Source organism: Mustelus asterias, chromosome 12 (assembly GCF_964213995.1).
Source record: "Mustelus asterias chromosome 12, sMusAst1.hap1.1, whole genome shotgun sequence".
Taxonomy (NCBI): Eukaryota; Metazoa; Chordata; class Chondrichthyes; order Carcharhiniformes; family Triakidae; genus Mustelus; species Mustelus asterias.
In genome coordinates, this window is record NC_135812.1 from 101,444,835 (window position 1) to 101,467,688 (window position 22,854).

At 41.4% G+C, this 22,854-nt stretch overlaps 1 protein-coding gene across 5 annotated transcripts in view; it reads left to right on the forward strand.

Moving 5' to 3' along the window:
- aspscr1 (ASPSCR1 tether for SLC2A4, UBX domain containing) overlaps positions 1–22,854 on the forward strand; it is a 240,170-nt gene that overhangs the window by 190,039 nt on the left and 27,277 nt on the right. For all 5 annotated transcript variants that reach the window (XR_013499185.1, XR_013499186.1, XM_078225723.1 and 2 more), the window contains one exon: positions 22,132–22,183. Coding sequence is in view for 3 of the 5 variants with exons in the window: in XM_078225723.1 (XP_078081849.1) it covers positions 22,132–22,183 (52 nt within the window). In the remaining 2 variants the exon portion in view is untranslated. The remainder of the gene's footprint in view (positions 1–22,131; positions 22,184–22,854) is intronic.

Consider the following 22,854-nt stretch of genomic DNA (forward strand, 5'->3'; position numbering starts at 1 on the left):
CTTAATTTTAAACATTTTACAAAAGCCAATTCTTGCAATTGTGATTTTAAAAAATATATATTTTGCCTAATTAAAGTTGCCTTAAAAGTATAATAAATTCTTGGCATCTTCATTGCTTCATATTTTACATTTTAATTGAGGCCTGTTGTCACACAGGGGAAATGGGAGATGGTGACATAGTGGTAATGTCACTGGACTAGCAATCCAGAGATCCAGGCTGATGCTCTGGGGACGGGGTTCAAATCCTATCCTGGCAGATGATGGAATTTAAATTCAAATATAAACGTTGTGTTTATAACCTCGCATTTATCAACGTTATACTCCATTTGCCATATCCTCGCCCACTCACTTATGTTCTTATAAAGCTAGTCTCAATTGTTTTAAAAACCCACCTGTGGTCCTTTAATGTCCTTTAGAGAATGAAATCTGCCTTCCTTACCTGGTCTGGCCTACATGTGACTCCAGAGCCACAGCAATGTGGTTGACTGTTAACTGCCCTCTGAAATATTTAGTTCAAGGGCCTTATTGGTGGTGCCCACATCCCATGAAAGAAAACAAAAAGATTAGGATACAATGGAAACAAAGTACTCCAGCGCCTTAAAGTAAATTCTGAACAAAGTTTGCAGTTTGCTTGAGCACATGACTGAAGGCAAGATCTCCAGTCAAAGCTGGATGCACCCAAATCAATGGGGATTTGCAACCCATCCACGAGTAAGGCATAAGGGCCAAAGATTTAAAAAGGCCACCAACTGTAAGTATCCAAGGGGTTCTAATGAAAGGTCAGGGATCTGAACATAACTGTTTTTCTCTCTCCCCAGGTACAGCCAGACCTGCTGTGTATTTCCAATGTGCTGTTTTTATTTAATTCGAGGCGAATCTTAAGTTTGTTATTCTGATTACTTAAGATGGGTATTTTATGAGGGCTTTACAACAAGTTATTGCTGAATTGGTCCCTATAGGGGAAAAAACGGTGCGAGACAAAATGGAATCCAAATGTACACAAGTGGAACAACCATTGCCGTTCCTGACTACTTTGTTCACTGTCGCTGCCGTCATTCCGTCATTTAATTCTAATGGTTTGATTTAACTTGGTGAGGTCGGTTACTGACTGAAGATCAACAGGGAGCAGATTGTCCACATAAAGCTGAATCAACTTCTACTCCACAAATATAAAGATAAGCTTGACCTTCCTGCTCTGCATGAATTCATTTGTAAAGTAAAATATTTATCATTGGTTATGCAGAAGCAAAGTTCTATGTAACTGCATTGGTAAGGAATAGACCTTCTCTGCTAGAGATAGATAGATAAACACTTGTGTTGGGAAAAGGTTAGGCTGTTGATTCATATTTTTGGATTGTGGTTTAATGTAATCCTTTTTTTTCATGCTGAGTGACCATCCCATGTGAAATCCAACAAAATAGCACGTCACAAGATTTAACGGGAGTCTCACTTATTTCACTGACTGGATATTGAGTTAAAATTACTTTTGAGTGAGAATCCTGCAACTTGTGGTGATCACTCCTCATTTACACCTGTCATTGGAGTTTCAGGAAATCTGACTACAGTTTTGCTTGATCTTGTTCTTGTAAATAGTACATAGAATTCCTACAGTGCAGAAGGAGGCAATTCGGCCCATCGAGTCTGCACTGACAACAATCCCACCTAGGCCCTATCCCCGTAACCCCACATATTTACCTCTCTAATCCCTCTAACCTACGCATCCTGGGACACTAAGGGCAATTTAGCATGGCTAATGCACCTAACCTGCACATCTTGGACTGTGGGAGGAAACCCGGAGGAAACCTAGGTTGATTGGCCAGGTTAAAATTTAGGTTGATTGGCCAGGTTAAAATTGCCACTTAGAGTACTGTGATGCGTGGGTTAGTGGGATTAGCGGGTAAATATGTGGGGGTGGGGCCTGGGTGGGATTGTGGTCGGTGCAGACTCGATGGGCCGAATGGCCTCCTTCTGCACTGTAGGGTTTCTATGATTTCTATGAAACCCACGCAGACACTGGGAGAACGTGCAAACTCCACGCAGACAGTGACCCAAGCTGGGAATCGAACCCAGGTCCTCAGAGCTGTAAGGCAGCAGTGCTAACCACTGTGCCATCGTGCCGTCCATTGCGGCATGCTATTGAAATGCATTTCTTTACAGCTTCAGTTTATATACATCAGTTCCTCATTGCTATATTTGCCGTTTTTTCATTGTTTCAGCACATAATAAAAGCCAGAGCTCAGTTGAATTATTGATGAAATTCTGCTTTGTCAGGGATGCCATCCTTTGGATAAGATGTTAAATTGAGGCCTAATCTGCTTATTTCAGTGATTCAGTGGGATAAATCATGGCACAATTTAAGAACGGCGAACTCCTGTGTCATTTCCGACATTGTTTTCCCAACCAACATCACCAGAAACAGATGAACTGTCATGCATTGCACTGTTGTTTGTGAGATCTTAATATGTGCAAAATGGCTGTCACATTGATTTAACCTAACCGAACAGTTGTCAACTGCAATTAAACTCCCTGCAAAATTGGCCTTATGATTATACACTCTTGTGAAGAAAGCTCCTCCGAGTAAAAGCTGTTTTATCAAAACCTGCTCCATCACCAGAAAAATTGCCAGGAAACGGTTAGGAGAAGGGACTAAACGTGCATATCTTAAAGAAAATATAGTCTGAAGCACAAAACTAAGTGTGTTGATGAAGGTAGGGCAGTTGATGTCATATACATGGATTTTAGTAAGGCGTTTGATAAGGTCCCCCATGGTCGGCTTATGATGAAAGTGAGGAGGTGTGGGATAGAGGGAAAGTTGGCCGATTGGATAGGTAACTGGCTGTCTGACCGAAGACAGAGGGTGGTGGTCGATGGAAAATTTTCGGATTGGAGGCAGGTTGCTAGTGGTGTGCCACAGGGATCAGTGCTTGGTCCTCTGTTCTTTGTGATTTTTATTAATGACTTAGAGGAGGGGGCTGAAGGGTGGATCAGTAAATTTGCTGATGACACCAAGATTGGTGGAGTAGTGGATGAGGTGGAGGGCTGTTGTAGGCTGCAAAGAGACATAGATAGGATGCAAAGCTGGGCTGAAAAATGGCAAATGGAGTTTAACCCTGATAAATGTGAGGTGATTCATTTTGGTAGGACAAATTTAAATGTGGATTACAGGGTCAAAGGTAGGGTTCTGAAGACTGTGGAGGAACAGAGAGATCTTGGGGTCCATATCCACAGATCTCTAAAGGTTGCCACTCAAGTGGATAGAGCTGTGAAGAAGGCCTATAGTGTGTTAGCTTTTATTAACAGGGGGTTGGAGTTTAAGAGCCGTGGGGTTATGCTGCAACTGTACAGGACCTTGGTGAGACCACATTTGGAATATTGTGTGCAGTTCTGGTCACCTCACTATAAGAAGGATGTGGAAGCGCTGGAAAGAGTGCAGAGGAGATTTACCAGGATGCTGCCTGGTTTGGAGGGTAGGTCATATGAGGAAAGGTTGAGGGAGCTAGGGCTGTTCTCTCTGGAGCGGAGGAGGCTGAGGGGAGACTTAATAGAGGTGTATAAAATGATGAAGGGGATAGATAGAGTGAACGTTCAAAGACTATTTCCTCGGGTGGATGGAGCTATTACAAGGGGGCATAACTATAGGGTTCGTGGTGGGAGATACAGGACGGATATCAGAGGTAGGTTCTTTACGCAGAGAGTGGTTGGGGTGTGGAATGGACTGCCTGCAGTGATAGTGGAGTCAGACACTTTAGAAACATTTAAGCGGTTATTGGATAGGCACATGGAGCACACCAGGATGATAGGGAGTGGGATAGCTTGATCTTGGTTTCAGATAAAGCTCGGCACAACATCGTGGGCCGAAGGGCCTGTTCTGTGCTGTACTGTTCTATGTTCTATGTTAAAATGTTGATTGCGGGCCCAGCAGTTGGCATCCCCTTCTCCCTCACTTATCTCCCTGTCAGAGAACCAGGAAGCAATACCAGACCAAGGTCCAGGCCGTAAAATGTTGCCCCAGTAAATTTGCTTTGTATTAAAAGTTGAAAACACCAAATTGGCAGCATCAGTATGTGATTTCAAAGTTGACCCGCAGTGCAAAACCCTCAAGATTATTTCGAGCAAAATTAGTATTTTCACTGCATTGGGAAACATTCTTGTTCGTGGCTAATGAGCACCATGGCTCGAGTCAGTTTTCACTCTTCTCTGTTTCGATCATCCACTTTTCTCCAGAGATAGTGGGTAGCACTCATGTGCATGTTCACACCAGAAATGTCTACAGTAATGGCAAAGATTCCTACTAGTGGATGTCCATAGTCTGGGCCTGAAACAGACATTAGACACTTCACATATTAAAATAGGTGGTGTTCTGCCAGTCTCTGGCCTTTTTTCCAAAATTTGTTGGTAACCTATCGCCGACCTTTAACTATGATTTGATTTATTATTATCATATGAATTAACATACAGTGAAAAGTATTGTTTCTTGTGCGCTATACAGACAAAACGTACCGTTCATAGAGAAGGAAATGAGAGAGTGCAGAATTTAGTGTTACAGTCATAGCTAGGGTGTAGAGAAAGATCAACTTAATGCAAGGTAAGTCCATTCAAAAGTCAGACAGCAGCAGGGAAGAAGCTGCTCTTGAGTCGGTTGTACGTGACCTCAGACTTTTGTACCTTCTCCCGATGGAAGAAGGTGGAAGAGAGAATGTCCGGGGTACGTGGGGTCCTTAATTATACTGGCTGCTTTGCCGAGGCAGCGAGAAGTGTAGACAAAGTCAATGGATGGGAGGCTGGTTTGCGTGATGGATTGGGCTACATTCATGACCCTCTGAGAACTTGGAATAACGGAATTCCTGTCATAAGCTCTCTATCCTGACCCTGCTTTCTCTGAAGCTTAGCTCCTAGCTTTGGTCTTGCAGTCCTGCTTGTGGTCCCCCACCAAAGTTACTGTCTTGCTGCAGGGTCTTCAAATTCCAAATCTCATCATTATTTCTGTGCTTGCTTAACTATGTGATCAACTTTTCAGTTGATCACATGGTTAAGCGTGAAAAGAATAGCCAAACAGATTAAAAAGCCAGAATCTAATTTTTGCAAAAGCATTTCCAAATGAGCCAGTTTATATCCTCGGCTCCAGGGAGCTGAGTAGCACACGGCCAAATCTCATTAATATATATATAACGTTTGAAAAAAGGGTTATCATCTGATCCAAGTTTGAACTGCTCTACTCATCACAAGAAAACTTCCTGAAGTAAAGGGGTAAGGTATAACAGGAGGCTGGTAATGTCAGGGTTTATTTTAATCGTACTTCCATGTTCTATTAAATGAAGGCTTCTGGTTTTTACTTGATGTAATGACCCATCAAGTGGTTCTTTGGCATCTTGTAATCACTTTCACTGCTGATGATAGTCGGAGAAAGCAACGTCACCACTGCTGCTGCTATCTAATTTGATGCCCATTTGAGTTGACTTCCCCTAACTGGTGTACATTTTGTGGTAATAAACACTGTAAACTCAATCTACATTTGGCAATCATAGAATCCCTACAGTACTGAAGGAGGCCATTCGGCCCTTCAAGTCTGCACCAACCACAATCCCACCCAGGCCCTATCCCCGTAACCTCACACATTTACCCTGCTAATCCCCCTGAATCTAGGGTCAATTTAGCATGGCCAATCAACCTAACCCGCACATCTTTGGACTGTGGGAGGAAAGGGGAGCACCCGGAGGAAACCCACGCAGACCTGGGGAGAATGTGCAAACTCCACACAGACAATCACCCGAGGCTGGAATTGAACCTGAGAACCTGGCGCTGTGAGGCATCAGTGCTAACCACTGTGCTACCGTGCCGCCCTCTATTTTGAAAAAAAAATCAACTTACCAACTGAATAGAAAGCGTTAAAAGGCTTGATATTAAGATCCTTTAAACATAAATTTCTTTCCCGTCAATTATTCTTCTAAACATGTAGCTTTTTGCTAGAACGGTTTTTACAGTTGCAGTCCTGAATCTTGAGTGTACTCAGTTATCTGTAAAGGGTTGTAGCAAACACTTGTGAAAAGTGTACCTGGTTTTCCATGTTCCTGCACTAACTTTTCTTTGAAGCGAACTCTGTAAAACTAACGCCCAGTAGTAATACCTGAGTTTACTGGAGACATCACTGTTTTTAAGGATAAATTCTCCTGTGATGTTCTAATTGCAGAGTATAAAGCCACAAATTATTTCTACCTAACTACTTATGACAAACATATTTCAATTTTCAAATTCTAATTCTGATATCAGTTGTAATGCAAACATTCTACCCTCCACCAGATCTGGTCTGCCTTGAACTCTCATGTAGAATCCTATGCGTCTAGAAAACTGGTCTGCATCTCTTGTCACTCACGTTCTCCCACGGCTGAACTGTACCCTCACTTGATGCCCCACTTCCTTAGGTGCCTTGTCTTTTTTTTAAAGTAAATAAATTAACTGAGGTTACTTGGGTACCACCAAGAAATGTTGTAATCAGGAGCCTTCAGAGGAGTGGGTACCCATTTTTCCTCATGCCTGTTGAGAAAACTGTTGTACTTGTGAAAATTGTGGGACAAAGTAGAAAGGGTCGAGAGCTTCAAGTTTTTAGATGTCCAGATCACCAACAACCTGTTCTGGTCCCCCCATGCCGACACTATAGTTAAGAAAGCCCACCAACTTTCTCAGAAGACTAAGGAAATTTGGCGTGTCAGCTACGACTCTCACCAACTTTTACAGATGCACCATAGAAAGCATTCTTTCTGGTTGTATCACATTCTCTCTTCCTTTGGTAAAAAGACACAAAAGTCTGAGGTCACGTACCAATTGGCTCAAGAACAGCTTCTTCCCTGCTGCTGTCAGACTTTTGAATGGACCTACCTTGCATTAAGTTGATCTTTCTCTACACCCTAGCTATAACTATAACACTACATTCTGCGCTCTCTCCTTTCCTTCTCTATGAACGGTATGCTTTGTCTGTATAGCGCACAAGAAACAATACTTTTCACGATGTTAATACGTGTGACAATAATCAAATCAAAATCTTCCTCACTGGGTGGATTTGAGGCTTCAGATTTGTATGCATGGTCTGTCAAATTCAACATTTAGGCATAAATCATCCCCACCAACAAACTATTCTACTTTTATTTAAAGTTGTTACCTAACTGCTGTCTTAAAATTAACAACTTGCTTTAACACTACCCTTGTTTGATTTTTAATATCTACAGAGCCCATTAAGGAATAAACCTCAATTATCCGGTTGGCTTGGTGTCTGTTCTGCAAAATAGTTCCTGCGAATTAGGATCACTCGAGGATGTGGGAGGGAAATGGGGCAAAGGTGGCTTCTGGTGCAAAAGAAAGTCTCACGTATTTTCTCTCTGCACTCGTTGTTAGTCACAGTTTCCTCTGTGATATTAGCTGCTAGTCCTGATTAAAGGCAACACCAATTTAAAAACAAAGACGGTCTACTGGTGAGCCTTCCCAGGTTTTAAGCAGGTGAAACAATGCATATAGCTTATGGAGACATGCTGTCCATTTTAAGAAATCCAGGGTGTCATGGATTTCAGTTTGCAACAGTTGAGTGTACTCCACGTGAAATTTGACTGACCTTTAGGAGGCCATACGATTCAACTTCAATTCAGACTTAAATATCTGGTAAACAAGGGAGGCAACTAAATTGGATACTAAATTTGGACGAACAAGCTGAATGGATGCCAATTAACTGTATAAACAAGTCTATTTTTCTGTGGGGCTAGAAACTATCGTGAGGTTTTTCATAGTTTTAAAAAAGGACTAGGTGATCTGTGGTTAAATTTAAATACACAGTCCTTTTCTTCAAAAAAAAAAGGAAATAATGCCCGTGGTCCATTTTTTGTGTCCGTTGCCTTATTTAGGTTTCAGTCATGGCTAAGTGGTAACTCTCGCCTCTGAGTCAGGAGGTTATAGATTCAGGGTCCCCTCCAAAGAGTTGATCTAAGCTGACATTTCAGCGAGTAATGAAGATGTGCTGCACAGTTGGACATGCAGCCTTTCTCATGACGTTATGGTCAGCACAGTGTTTAGCACTGCTGCCCCACAGCGCCAGGGACCTGGGTTCAATTCCGGCCTTGGGTGACTGTGTGGAGTTTGCACGTTGCACACTCTCCCCGTGTCTACGTGGGTTTTCTCCGGATGCTCTGGTTTCCTCCCACAGTCCAAAGATGTGCGGGTTAGGTTGATTGGCCATGTTAAATTATACCTTAGTGTCCAAAGATGTGTAGGTTAGAGTGATTAGTGGGGTAAATAGTCAAAGACTATTCCCTCGGGTGGATGGAGCTATTACAAGGGGGCATAACTATAGGGTTCGTGGTGGGAGATATAGGAAGGATATCAGAGGTATGTTCTTTACGCAGAGAGTGGTTGGGGTGTGGAATGGACTGCCTGCAGTGATAGTGGAGTCAGACACTTTAGGAACATTTAAGCGGTTATTGGATAGGCACATGGAGCACACCAGGATGATAGGGAGTGGGATAACTTGATCTTGGTTTCAGATAAAGCTCAGCACAATATCGTGGGCCGAAGGGCCTGTTCTGTGCTGTACTGTTCTATGTTCTAAATGTGAGGGGTTACAGGGATAGGGCCTGGGTGGAATTGTCAGAGTCGGTGCAGGCCCGATGGACCTAATGGCGGCCTCCTGCACTGTAGGATTCTATGAAATCTCTCCCACCTTCCTATCGGCTGATGTACAATGCTGTGTTTTGCTTGTCGGTTGTACACTTCTGTGTCCTTTTTGTTTTCAAGTATGTGGTTTTTATGAGACCATAGTCCAAGAATATTTGAAGATGAAACTTTTCTGCTTAATTTATTAATTAAACTTATTTTAGGAGCTTCATCAGCAATTTCATATCTTCCTTCTATTCCTGCATTACAAGGAAAGGGGCTTTATTATGTTGCCTCTTAGTTCTTCAGGACGACCCAAAATGCTTCATAGCCAATGGTAACACCAATTCTCTATCGCCCAAATCCTAGAATCTGTGCCTTGCCTTTGATTTATTTTCTTATGCATCCACACTTTTGGAATAAAATCAGTTTAACCAGTGCTACGTAGTTTGAGATGAACAATCCCAGGTGTAGCTTCTAGAAAGAGAGGGAGTTGTGAAGTTTCTCACTGGCTGCCTTGAATGGTCTAGCACAATCCTGAAAGCATCTGGAAACAACTGGAATTTCAATATTGATACCCATACTTCTAATTATCAATCCCATTCTTAACTAGACAGTCAGATAATAGCTGTGTAGTTATCTTGGGTTTCTCCCAGTTCCTAGAAATTCTTGTGTTCTATTAATCCAGCTCCCTTTTCAAAGGCATTCATTGAAACCAGAAAAATTATGATGTTGGTGATTGCAGTAAGTGCAATCCTTTGCTGACGCTGTCGTCTGTGTGACCCCGGGTGAAAATTGGGGGAATTAAAACCGCTGGGTTTGCCCTGAATGAAGCAAACACCCATATTTTTACAGACTATAGTTATAACAGCAATTGGGTCTCAGAGAACAGACGACTAGAGAATACCCACCGAGAGTGCAAAGAAAATGAACATTGAAAGGGACCTTGCTTTATAGTATGACAGTAAGAAGAACTTGGCAAGAAACTGCAAATGGCAGCAAAAGTCCAAAGATGTGCGGGTTAGGTTGATTGGCCAGGTTAAAAAATTGCCCTTAGAGACCTAAGATGCGTAGGTTAGAGGGATTAGCAGGTAAATATGTGGGGGTAGGGCCTGGGTGGGATTGTGGTCGGTGCAGACTCGATGGGCCGAATGGCCTCCTTCTGCACTGTAGGGTTTCTATGAAAAGTCAAATGTCTTTAGAATGGAAGTTGGAGCATCCTCATGGGATGTAGCAGGGGCAATAGAACCATAGAATGATACAGCATTGAAGGGCTCCATTGTGGAAAATCCTATCCAATGAATCCACTCTTCTTTCCCCATAGCCCTGTAATTGTTTTCTCTTAAAAACTGCAACCAATTTCCTTTTGAAAGTTATGATTGAATCTGCTTCCACCACTCTTTGAGGTAATGCATTGCAAATCATCACAGCGCTCTACATTTTTCCCCTCATCTCGCTGCTATTTCTTTTGCCAGTCATTTTAAATCTGTGTCCTCTGGTTACTGATCCTTCTGCCACTAGGAACAGTTCTCTTTGTGTATTCTATGCTTGATGGGGAACGCCCCAACACTGACCAAGACCACAAGAAACTGCAAAGGGTTGTGAACGTGGCCCAGTCCACCATGCAAACCAGCCCCCCATCCTTTGACTCTGTCTACACTTCCCGCTGCCTCGGAAAAGCATCCAGCATAATCAAGGGCCCCATGCACCCCGGACATTCTCTCTTCCACCTCCTTTCATCAGGAAAAAGATAAAAAAGCCTGAGATCACATACCAACTGACTCAAGAACACTTCTTCCCTGCTGCCACCAGAGTTTTGAGTGGACCTACCTTGAATTAAGTTGATCTTTCTCTACACCCGAGCTATGACTGTAACACTACATTCTGCACCCTCTCCTTTCCTTCTCCCCTATGTACTCTATGAACGGTATACGTTGTCTGTATAGTGCGCAAGAAACAATACTTTTCACTGTATCCCAATACATGTGAAAATAAATCAAATCGAAGTTTTCCAGCCTCTTCATGCAATTTATCATTCTAGTAAATTTCTCTGCATCCCCTTTAGTGTCTTGGCAACTTTCCTTTAAGGTTTAACATGACTTTCTTCCTTTTGTCCTACATGCCTCTCATAATAAGACCAACAATCCAGTGTGCTTTTTTGAAAAGCCTTCTCAACTTGTTCTGCTGTCTTCAAAGACTTTGTGAATCCATACCCCTCTCTGTTTCTGTCTCCCTTTTAAATTGTGCCATTTAGTCCATATTGCCTCTCCTTGTGCTTCACTTGCTCTCAAAATGTATTACTTCACATTCTATGGCATTAAATTTTAACTGCCCATTTTCACCAGTCCGTTTGTGTCCTCCTGAAGTCTGTTAGTATCATTCTCATTGTTTGGGGGGAGGGAGAAAGTGGCATAGTGGTAATGTCACTGGACTAGCAATCCAGAGTTACAGGCTAATGCTTTGGGGACACAGGTTCAAATCCCACTACAACAGTTGGTGGAGTGCAGATTGAATTAATAAAAATCTGGAATTGAAAGTTAGCCTCTGTAATGATCATCGATTGTTACAAAAACCCACCTGGTTCACTAATGTCCTTTAGGAAAGGAAATCGGACATCCTTACTTCGTCTGGTGTGGCCTGCATGTGACTCCAGAGCCACAGTATTGTGGTTGACTCTTAATTGACCTCTAAAATGGACTAGCCCTCAGTTCAAGGGTTATTAGGGAATGGGCAATAAATGCTGGCCTTGCCAGTGATGCCCACCTTCCATGAAAGGATGAATAAAGTAAATGTTTATACATGACGCAAAATAATAAGCTTTTAAATGATGTCCTGTATACCCAATTCAGGGATAGGAACATATGAGACAGTCATATCTCAATCCCTCAAGTTCTTTCCCAGATTTGTAAATAAACTAAGGTTAACTGAAGTCTTGTCTGGAAGCAAGCAGAGAAGATGCTGCCCATGTACGGTTACTTTCTAATATCAAGTTGTTTAAATCCAACCCAGATGTTGACTTCCAATGGAATGGAGTAGAAATTGAGGAAAAATGGATAAACATGAATAATTACAACCTTTTTATTCCAAGGAAGAGCAGATTCTGGCTTTCTGCCCCTTGCACTTGCTTCCCTGATTGGTAAGTTAAGCATCAAGTGATCTGACTTTGCATAAAAATTCTGTGGTTTTCAGTGAAAAGAATATCGAGTGAGAGAATTAAAATGGCCTCCCTGCTTATTTTTGCAAAAAGCATTTCTTTGCAGATGTTGTTTGATAGAAAACATATGCATGGTTTGCAATCTGCGAAAGATGTCCACTGCTCACCAAGTCAATGAAAAGCACATACTTTAGGTGTGGGTGAGAACATCAAGAGTTTGACATTGCCCTGCAGTTATTTACAAAAAAACAGTACGATGCTGACTAAAGTAAGTGGTATGGAAGGATACAGGGTGAGGGTGACATTATATTTGTTGTGCTAATTTAAAGTAAAGTCAATGGATCTTATTCATGCTGGAAGTATTCTTTACCATTTAGTGTTTTTTCTCTGAAAACCTGGTGTCTAGCGACTGCTACTTTGTTTGATCTTTGAGCCATGGTATGAACAAAGATAGCTCACGCAAGTGGTTTTAATTACAAACAGCCTAAATCTATAAGCATCAAATGCAGAAGAAAGGAAGAAACCCTTTGCCACATTCAGAGCATTACCTTTTCAAGAGATCTTTCATTTAGCACTGAAGGATTTACTAGATATTTGAAAACTGGATTGATTAAATAAATTACTACTGCCATTATCAGTGTAAGCGACATATGCCAGCGTAACCCTTTCAGAACCACAATGTTATCGGACCAAAGTAAAATCAGATTAGTGTTCCTTTTTCTAGTGTCATTTTCCAATTTTAAAAAAATTCTGTACTAAAACCAGGGTTAGAGTTGCACAGTTCATGATGGTAAAAATGTTCAGGGTTTGAAATCTGCAAAGAACATTCAGTAAGTTAGCAGGTAGAAACACAGCTCTTTTATTTAGAGAAGCAAATCAGTGGTTAGAAGTTACAAGGTGACACAATTGGGAAGACTCAGTTACCCTAAATACTTTCTGTAGTGTTGCTTTTAATTCTGTCACACCTATTTTTATCATATATCCAACTACAGTTATACTTAGGCTGTTTTCTACTTTTCCAAACACCTGGTAATCCTTTGGTAGAGACGAGGGATTAATGATGATGAGTAGGTGTTAATGATATATATATGAATTATAATTTATGGAGTATCTTGTTATTTTCAATGCCTTTCAAGATCACTGACTGTTTTCTGTGTCTATATTATGCCATGGTGCACGCAAGGCATTGTATTTACTACACGTTTATTGCTGTTGCTTCAGCTTAAGCCGCGCATTTTCACTTCAACTCAAATAGAGTCAAATGATGTAGAACAATTATTTTATGCCATGAGACTCTGGCTTTGTGTGAAGTTACCTATCTGTTTAGCTTGACTCCTGTGCTTTCAAATCTCTTTGAGTTACGCCTTTTGCTCTTTGCATTACAAAGATTTTTTAAAAAACATTTAAGCGCAGGGCTGTGTCTGGGTTCTGACGATAGTGGTAAATGGTTCAAACTTTGTTTTGATTCATAAACTCGTGAACTCATTATGTTGCTCTTTTATAAGATGCTTTCAGACATTTATCATCCTTATGACTTTACCCTTAACCTCTGAAAGATTATGATTTCAGTTGAATGGAAAGCCCTCTTATTGAGGACTATAACTGAATTGAATTTGAGTGCCTGCTCTATTCCTCAAATGTCATGTGTTTGCTGTGTGAAATTATTCTCAAACTTTACAGTTGCTTTGCGTCTACCTCTACAGCCCCTGGATATTGGGGTTACTGGTTGATGGTTAATCTCGATAATATATCTTGAGGGGTTGTCGTAAAATTTTCCGTCAGTGTCTACCAACATGAGGAACCCCTGTTTTGCTGCTGCTTCATGCCACATATGTATGTTACTGTCATCAAAATACTGTTGAGAGTGGTTCTCCAGCGCTACTTGACTTTGCACAGTTGGTGGCGCATTTCTGGCTGAGTCCCACTCTGGGAGTTTGAACTCGCTTATTGTTGAAGGTGCTAACCTATAGACGCAGTATTAAATTAATGCCCTGTCTGCTTACTGTACTGTTTTCATATGCTGTAGCATTATTTGAATGGAGATCAAACACCTGCGCTGTGGCCAATGTCATCGGGGAAAACACATACAAATATCTCTAGCGATTGTGACCCTGAAGGCTTAGCCATTCTGAGGCTATTCTAACGATGTGAACTGGAGAGACACTGAAAATAGTGGGAACAATGTCCATGCCTGTATGCTATTGGAACCAGTCAGCTCAGCTACCCATCAGAGTGATTGAAGGGCAGAGGCCCAGTCTCATGGGAAAGGACTGGTTGAAACAAAGTTTAACTGGCTGGAAATATTTAATGTCTAGGATAGGAAATTCCAAAAGCTCCTATGCAAATATCAGGAGGTATTCCAGACAGAACTGGGTCAGACAAAAGGGGTTGCAGCTAAAATTTACCTCCATCCTTAGACTACACTAGATTTTTCCGAGCCTATCTGGTATAACATTCACGTTATACCAGAATGTCGAGGTTGAGCTGAAGAAGGTGGAAAACCTGAACAGCATCAAGCCTGCGCAGTTTTCCGAATTGCTGCATCCAGCGTCCCTGTCCTGAAGCCGGACCCGACCACACCGTGAGGATCTACGGTGACTACAATCTGATGGTAAACGGGAGCTCAGCTGGATTGTTACCTCATTCCAAGGATAGAGGACCTCTATGCCACGTTAGCAGGGGGCCTCAAAAATACCAAGCTAGACCAAAGTCATGCTTATCAGCAGCTGGAACTGGAAGAAGTCCCCAGGAAGCTTGTTGCAATAAATACCCACAAAGGTTGGATCAGCACACCTGATTGCCATTTGGGGTTTTGTCAGCCTGCACCATTTTCCACCGCACTATGGAGAGTTTGTTACATTCAATCCCCCGTGTCTCCAGTGTAATCTTGTTGCTTGTATACCTCAGTGTGTAACCATTCTTCTCTCTTGCTTTAGGTCAATGGTTGGCGGGGAGGGGAGAGATGGGGAGTGTGGTGGAGCAATCCCTTTAAGAGGCGGTCCTTCAAGGCCCACATGACCGGGCAGAATATAATGTAGCGCGAGCTCCGGCCAATGGAGAACACATCCCCAGTGCTGGAAGTTGGCAGAGCCAGTTGGGGAGTTGATGGGAGCCAGACCTGTGTTGGAAATCCTTCAGTTGTGAATAGTTCTTGTTTAAATATACCTGCTTTAATACTGGCCATATCGAGTCACCTCGAGTTATCGCATGTGGTGTCATTTTTCACAGGATTTGAAGATGAGACATTATGTCATCATATTGTAGAGCAGTTTTGTACTTTCTGTAGTGGAAAGGCAAGATTTTTGCATCGTTCGGCCTTTTAGACTGTAACACCTACTGGAAACATTGTTATTCCCCAGAAAGTAACTTAATCCCTTATTATAACTGTGAAACTAATTGCGATGACCAGAGCTGGGATAATGGTCAAGCAATTTGGGCTGCACGGTAGCACAGTGGTTAGCACTGCTGCTTCACAGCTCCAGGGACCTGGGTTCGATTCCCGGCTTGGGTCACTGTCTGTGTGGAGTTTGCACATTCTCCTCGTGTCTGCGTGGGTTTCCTCCGGGTGCTCCAGTTTCCTCCCACAGTCCAAAGATGTGCGGGTTAAGTTGATTGGCCATGCTAAAAATTGCCCCTTAGTGTCCTGAGATGCGTAGGTTGGAGGGATTAGTGGGTAGATATGGGGGTAGGGCCTGGGTGGGATTGTGGTCGGTGCAGACTCGATGGGCCGAATGGCCTCTTTCTGTACTGTAGGGTTTCTATGATTTCTATGAATGTGCTGCAAAATGCGCTTCCTCCGGCCAAGGCAACACGTGGAATGATTTTGAGCCACATCATTGCAGTTATTCTGCTGTTTTTGCTGATCCCCAGAGGAAAAAAATCTAAAAGGAGTCCAGCAATTGAAATAGCAATCTCCCACAGCTGAATAATGATAAACTCATATGTGCAAATATGATTTATATTTTCATCTGCGTCTTGTAAGACAAAATATTATTATTTCCTAAGCAACAGGAAGTGATATGCTGTGTGATACTGTCAAATGATGAGTTCTGGTGAAAGGGTGCACCATAATATTCTCCCCTTTCTGTTTTATTGCTTGTTGTAATTTATGAAAGGATAAAGACTGGTTAGAGCTGTAGAGATGGCCACCTGAATGCTTTTGATCATTTGAAATTTAATGCAGTACTTTCCCCATTAAACTTTTTTGAAACCTGTAGCAACATTTGTCCACAATAATAGACATTCCGCCCACCCACTATGAATACTGTGAATTTAGAACTATCTTTAGCTTCATCCACTTCTCAAATTTGCCATAATATACTGGATGTCAATAATGAATACTCAAGTTAGTCCATCACAGTTCAGGAGAACAGTTGTATGTACGTTCTTCTACAGTGGCTGAAGGGGACCGGTGAAGACGATATCCTTGGTCTGAGATATTTTACAACAATCCAATTCCATCACAGTGTGGAAGTCGTCACGGATTTATTGATGTCAGCATTGTTAATTGTTGGGACAAATGACTGCTGCTGAGCGGAGACTTGTGATGTGATCTATCACTACTGATATTGCATTAAGCTTGGCTTGCGGATTATATGTGTGGTATAGCAGGGCTGAGCCATATGGGATGTCTGAGTGAGAATTGAAGAAGGTTTAACATTCTAATGATTGTTCGCGCTGAGTGACTGGCACTGAGCCTGACAAGAAATTACAGCAGAATAGAATTTGTAATGGCTGTGTGCCTTGCACACAAGAGGGCGACTTCTAGGACTTTGGAGTTAGAAGTAGGGTGTTACCTTGTACATGAGCCGTTGTGATGAATTGTTTGTAGCATACTCTAGCGAACACGCTCATTTGCTACCATGCCTGTTCTGGACTCTGGGCTGCTTGTCGTTCAGTTTTCCACTCCTGGGTGAGTACGTGAGGATCACGCAGTGGAGGTTAAAATCACACTTTTGGCTCTCAGGGCACCGCAGTGACTTTGGATTTTATCTGTGGGTAATACACTCTCATGTCTTTACCTAGAAAGGAGGGAGTTACTTTTTGCTCTTGCTCTTATGGTCTTTATGCCTAACAACTCTTCACCGAAAGCATGTTACAAGCATTGGGGTTTTATAATTAGGTTTTAAACTGAATCCTTAATTCAAAGTAAAATTGGGTAATAGAAGGGGCATGGGATTTCTTACTAGTTTAGAGTCACAGAGGTTTACAGCATGGAAACAGGCCCTTCAGCCCAACTTGTCCATGCCGCCCAGTTTTTACCGCTAAGCTAGTCCCAATTGCCTGCATTTGGCCCCTATCCCTCTATATCCATGTTACCCATGTAACTGTCTAAATGCTTTTTAAAAGACAAAATTGTACCCGCCTATACTACTACCTCTGGCAGCTTGTTCCAGACACTCACCACCCTCTGAGTGAAAAAATTGCCCCTCTGGACACTACTGTATCTGTCCCTTCTCACCTTAAACCTATGCCCTCTAGTTTTAGACTCCCCTACTTTGGGAAAAGATATTGACAATTTACCTTATCTATGCCCCTCATTATTTTATAGACCCCTATAAGATCATCCCTAAGCTTCCTACACTCCAGGAGAAAAATGTCCCAGTCTATCCAGCCTCTCCTTGTAGCTCAAACCATCAAGTCCCGGTAGCATCCGAGTAAATCTTTTCTGCATTCTTTCTAGTTTAATAATATCCTTTCTATAATAGGGTGACCAGAACTATACACAGTATTCCAAGTGTGGCCTTACTAATGTCTTGTACAACTTCAACAAGACGTCCCAACTCATGGATTCAATGACATGGTTGGGAGAATGAGTCACCAGAGAAGGACTTACTGCGAGAAGTTGGTTTGGGAATTCTCAGAAACTGGAGGAAATAACTTTTGATGAACACTGGGCCAGTGAGAAGGGGAGAATAATAGCTGGAAGTAACTTTGGATTGGTTCCTGTAAAGGTTATAATTTTGCCGAGAATACAGTGTGATATATAAATATGGTGTGGGTTTTCAACCATGTTAGGGGGAATATCATTTCTCTAATGTCTCTAATTTTGCCTACTAAGTAATGTTCAGTTGATATTGACTTTTGTTTGTTGCAGTGAAGATGAAATGTTGCATGGTCCTTTACATTTTTAAAAATTATTCGTCTCTATGGGGATCATAATACACACACTTTTACCACAACATTTTTTTCCTGGTTAAACTTCTAATAATGTGGAGATGCCGGCGTTGGACTGGGGTAAACACAGTAAGAAGTTTAACAACACCAGGTTAAAGTCCAACAGGTTTATTTGGTAGCAAAGTGTGGCTTTTGCTACCAAATAAACCTGTTGGACTTTAACCTGGTGTTGTTAAACTTTTTACCGTGTAAACTTCTAATAGTCATGTAACTATTCTAAAACGTTTTTATTCTGGTCATGTGTAAGGATGATTGGCGACCAGCAATGTCACAGGGAGGAGAAAGAGATGACGTAAAGCAGACTTAGTGCGTTGATATATTTTAAAAACCACATTTTACAAAGAAGAACAGTTGAGGAGGAATTGAAATGAAATCTGAGCAAAGCATACTTTTTGTACGAAGTTCATGTCTTTGAGAATCTCAGAATTTAGTGTGACAGGGGCAATGCCAAGTTGCATCTGTCGGCTGACTCTAAACAATGCGGTATTATTGATTGGGACAGCAGCTGATGTGCCAGAATGATGGTATTTGTAGTGCTTCATGCTGTACTGCTTTAGTGTGCCAAATGGGCAGAAAACAAATGCGTGGGAACTAATTGACAGGAACTATCCTTTAATGAGTGGGTTAGCAATCGAGATCCTGATTGCTACCTGTTGGGTTTGTAGCATTTATCTAGGGACATTTAGTGTTGCGTATAATTTGTAAAAATATGTTTCAAACATTTGCCAAATTGCTCTGTTTTTTATAGAGTTTTATTGCTATATTTTAAGTTGCAGTGCAGGAGGAATTGGATGATTGCCAGATCCAAAATCAGGTCGTGTAAGATAAATGTTTATTAAAAATGTAATAGCAGGATATGGTTTAATTTAGAATGAATCGTGACATCTGGCTCATTGAAGGAACAAGTGAAGAAACACAGCTTCTCTTTTCCCTAACAACAACCAACCACCCCAACCCCCATTCATTAATTATTGCATTCCTGTGCTGCAGATTCCAAAGCTTCAGATAATGATAATAACCGACATATAATAACCTAAACATGCAAGGCAAGAGGAAGTTAAATGTTTTGTTATATTTAAGAAGGAAGTTGATGTACACTATGGTGACACGAATGAATAATTGGTCTATGATTCAGTAGCCAGGATGCTGTGGAATGTTGCCTGAAAGAATGGCATGTGTTTGACATAACCTGTAACAAGAGTTAACGCCACAGGATTTTTTTTTCCCCCTGATGATTCTAACAAAAGAATTTGAACTTTGAAGTTGAAAAACTGTAGAGGATCTCTGTATGCCATCCTTGGTTGCAACTAACCAGAACACACACAACCAGGACCTGAATGCTTTTCTGAGAATCCTCAAGGTTCATGTTTCGATTACAGTAACTCTGGGGAGTTACTGTAATCGAAACATGAATCTTGAGGATTCATGTTGTAGACTTCATGTTGACTCACTTAACATTGTTTCATTTTAACATTGTTTCATTTTAACGTTGTTGATAAAGTAGTCAGCTTATATCCATTTAACGTTCCACTTCCACATGGTTTTCCACAAACTTCCTATTCTGTGGCCTACATGCACAAATGATCCCTTCCCCAGCTCATCCGATCCAGATCCCACCCTCCAATTTCCCACAGCTCCCATTCCCACACTCTATTCCTACTTTGCCACCACTGAGGACTTCTTCAGCTGCTCCTCTTCCCCTTGCTCCCATTCCTGCGCTGAGGTTGCAGCTGATGTCCTGGGACTTCAGCTGCTACCTGCACTGGCCAACACAGTATTTAAAGTAAAAAGTTTATTTATTTGTCACAAGTAAGGCTTACATTAACACTGCAATGAAGTTACTGTGAAATTCCCCGAGTTGCCACAGTCCGGCGCCTGTTCGGGTCAATGCACCATAACCAGCACGTCTTTCAGACTGTGGGAGGAAACCAGAGCACCAGAAACCAGAGTATTTGATCATGCTTGTTCAGTGTCTTCTGGTTATATCATTCTCAGAGTAATATCGGGAGGGGTTGTAGATCACTAGGCTAGTTCAGCTAAATGATATTTGTTTGGAACTGCCTGAATAATACTTGCATTTCTGTAATGACTACTCACATTGTAATACCTCAAAGTGAGTTCTAACAGGAAGTACAGAATGGCACTAATTTCAATTTTTAAAAACATTTATATTTACAGTATACTGCATTTCTTTTATATTTGTAAGTTTATTTTATTTTGAAGGTTACTTCATTTATGAATGTAGGTAATTAAGAATGTACAACATTTCAAGTTATACTGTTTTAATGTTTTTTTCCTCACTGAGGTTCTAAAGCGCCCAATTATAGAGTATTTTTATATTTAGTGATTTATTTTATTTAGCAAGAAATGCACAGTACTGCCCACGTATGGTGCCGTTTTCTAAACTGTACATTGGTTTTCCTGAGTGAGAAATGTCCGAAGGGACCTAACTCTGGTTTTAACATTGATTCCTATGAGAACCTATGATTCACTTAAAGTCATTTCACGTAAAGTCACGATTTTCAGGAATTCAACTACAGCTTTAAGTGAGGACTTACTGTGCCACTGCTCCCATCCTTTCCCCTGTGAAACAAGCCGTTTCATGATTTATTAATAGCTGTGTGTTACTATTCCCTTTCCTTCACACAAAGCAAATCAATCAGTAGTTCGAGCTGAATAACGTGAAGGGGAACCAGCAAGTAGGCGTTCTAGTGATGCCTTATGTTGAGTTTAATAGATAAATGCAAAGCATTGCAGTAAATCCATATGTCTGGATGCTACACACAGGGTACATGGGCCAGATGTGATTAGCCAGCACAGTATTTGATCATGCTTGTTCAGTGTCTTCTGGTTATATCATTCTCAGAGTATTAGCGTTAGAGTCTGTAAATCTAAAATCATTAAGTTCGTCCAGCTAAGTGATATTTGTTTGGAAATGCCTGAATAATACTTGCATTTATGTCATGACTTCTCACATCGTAATACCTCAAAGTGAGTTCCAACAGGAAACACAACGGCACTGACTTCAATTAGCAAACCTTGCTGATGCTTTGCGGCAGTGGCATCTCTCAAATGGCTATGAGGTGAATGACCTGTTGATCCTTTTGGCAGTATTGTTTGTTAATTCAATTCCACGCCTGTACAGTTTCACAATGTTGAATATGGAGATTTGTTACAGAGAATATTGGTCTTTACCCTTGAATTTTGCTTGTGACCAGGGTTTTGGGCACCTAATCTGGGTTGACAGTATTGAGGGAGTGTTATCTTGTCAGAGGTATTATCTTTTAGGTGTGATGCCCAACCGAGTAGGGTTGCCAACCCTGCAGGACAGGCCTGGAGTCTCCAGGAATTGAAGATTAACCTCCAGGACACTGCTGCGCGCAATCATAGCGACAGTAAAAGAAAAATGTAATTTTCCTTTGAACATTTTTCTTTACCAGATTTTAGATGATTGAAAATTGTGAGGTGGGGAGACCGTTTATTTGGCTGGCAGTCAATCCAGTTCATGTCAGAAAGAAGAGCCTCACAAGGATGGATGTATTGACCGATTAGTGACGAGTATGGGGGAAATTCATGTGATGAAACCTCCAGAAAACACATTTAATTACAGTTGGCAACCCTAAAACCAAAAGTTTATATCTGCGCAGGAGGATATAAAACATCTCCAGGCAGCATTTGAAAAAGAGCACAGATTTCTCCCAGTGTCTTGCCCAACAACATTGTGAATGTAATATTTAGTCATTTGTTTGCTGTATGTGAAATATTGTGTACAAATTAGGTTCCACATTTGCCTGTGTAACATTTGATGCATTTTGTTAGTTGCAAAACACTTTACCATGCCCTGATGAGACATTATTGACATGCAAGTTTATTTTTCATTCCAGCGTTATATAAAATTTGAATGCTTTTCCCTTTGGGCTGTATATTTTTTCCACATTCAATTTTGGCTTTGTTATATGACAGTAGTTCAGCATCTGTGGGCCGTGTTAACAGTGATCTAAGAGCGTTACTGGCAGGTTCTGGTCATGAAAGAGAGAGTCTGTTCAGTATTTGATTCTGTTGCTTCATGGCTGATGCATTGGGTTGTTGAGTTTTAGCTAACTTCAGTGAGAGCATAATGACAGCCATCTGTAGAGATTCATCGTTATTCTTTGTTCTTTTTGCTTCAGGCAAGCTTGTTTCCTGCAGCGCTTGTCCACTTTGGTTCTGAAGTCAGAATGGGTGAGTAACATAATCCTACTTATTTTTATTTGCTCCATTTAGCTTTTCAGTGATTTTGCTTTATAAGTCTTTGCTGCCCCTCCACGTATAATTTCCTCTGGATTTGGCCCCAATTGTTGTTCCACCTGTTACCTTTCTTTCTGAGTCAGGAAAAGATTTATATACAAGACCACGTGTGTTCTGTGTTTATCCGTTCTCTCCAGCCCTACAGTCTCAACTGCTTGATTTTCAGCTTGAATTAGCAGCAATGTATGAGAAAAGACCATTGTATTCAGGCAGGTTCATTTACAGAGCAGTTGGCTGACTTGCCAAATTCAGAATGAATGTTTGCGCTCGATAAAATGAAACTAAAATTAGTGCATAGCTCTTTTAACATCACTTTGGCAACTTTGCAAAGGAAAGCTTTTGCAACATGACCATTGCAGAAACTACCAGTTCCCCACAGCGAGTGGCAAACCTGCAGGTAAGCTGAACACATTCACTAAAGTCCGCTTCCAAGTTGATCCAGTTGAAAACTTGTAGTCTTCTAGCTGTCAGGGTTAGCAACTCTCAACATGCTTACTTTCAGGTTGCAACTGGCTGCGCAAGTCTGAGAGACAGTGCTGCTAGCACTGGTATCATGTAGGTAAAATGTAGCTCCTGATGCATTATAGACTTTTACCTGGATTGTA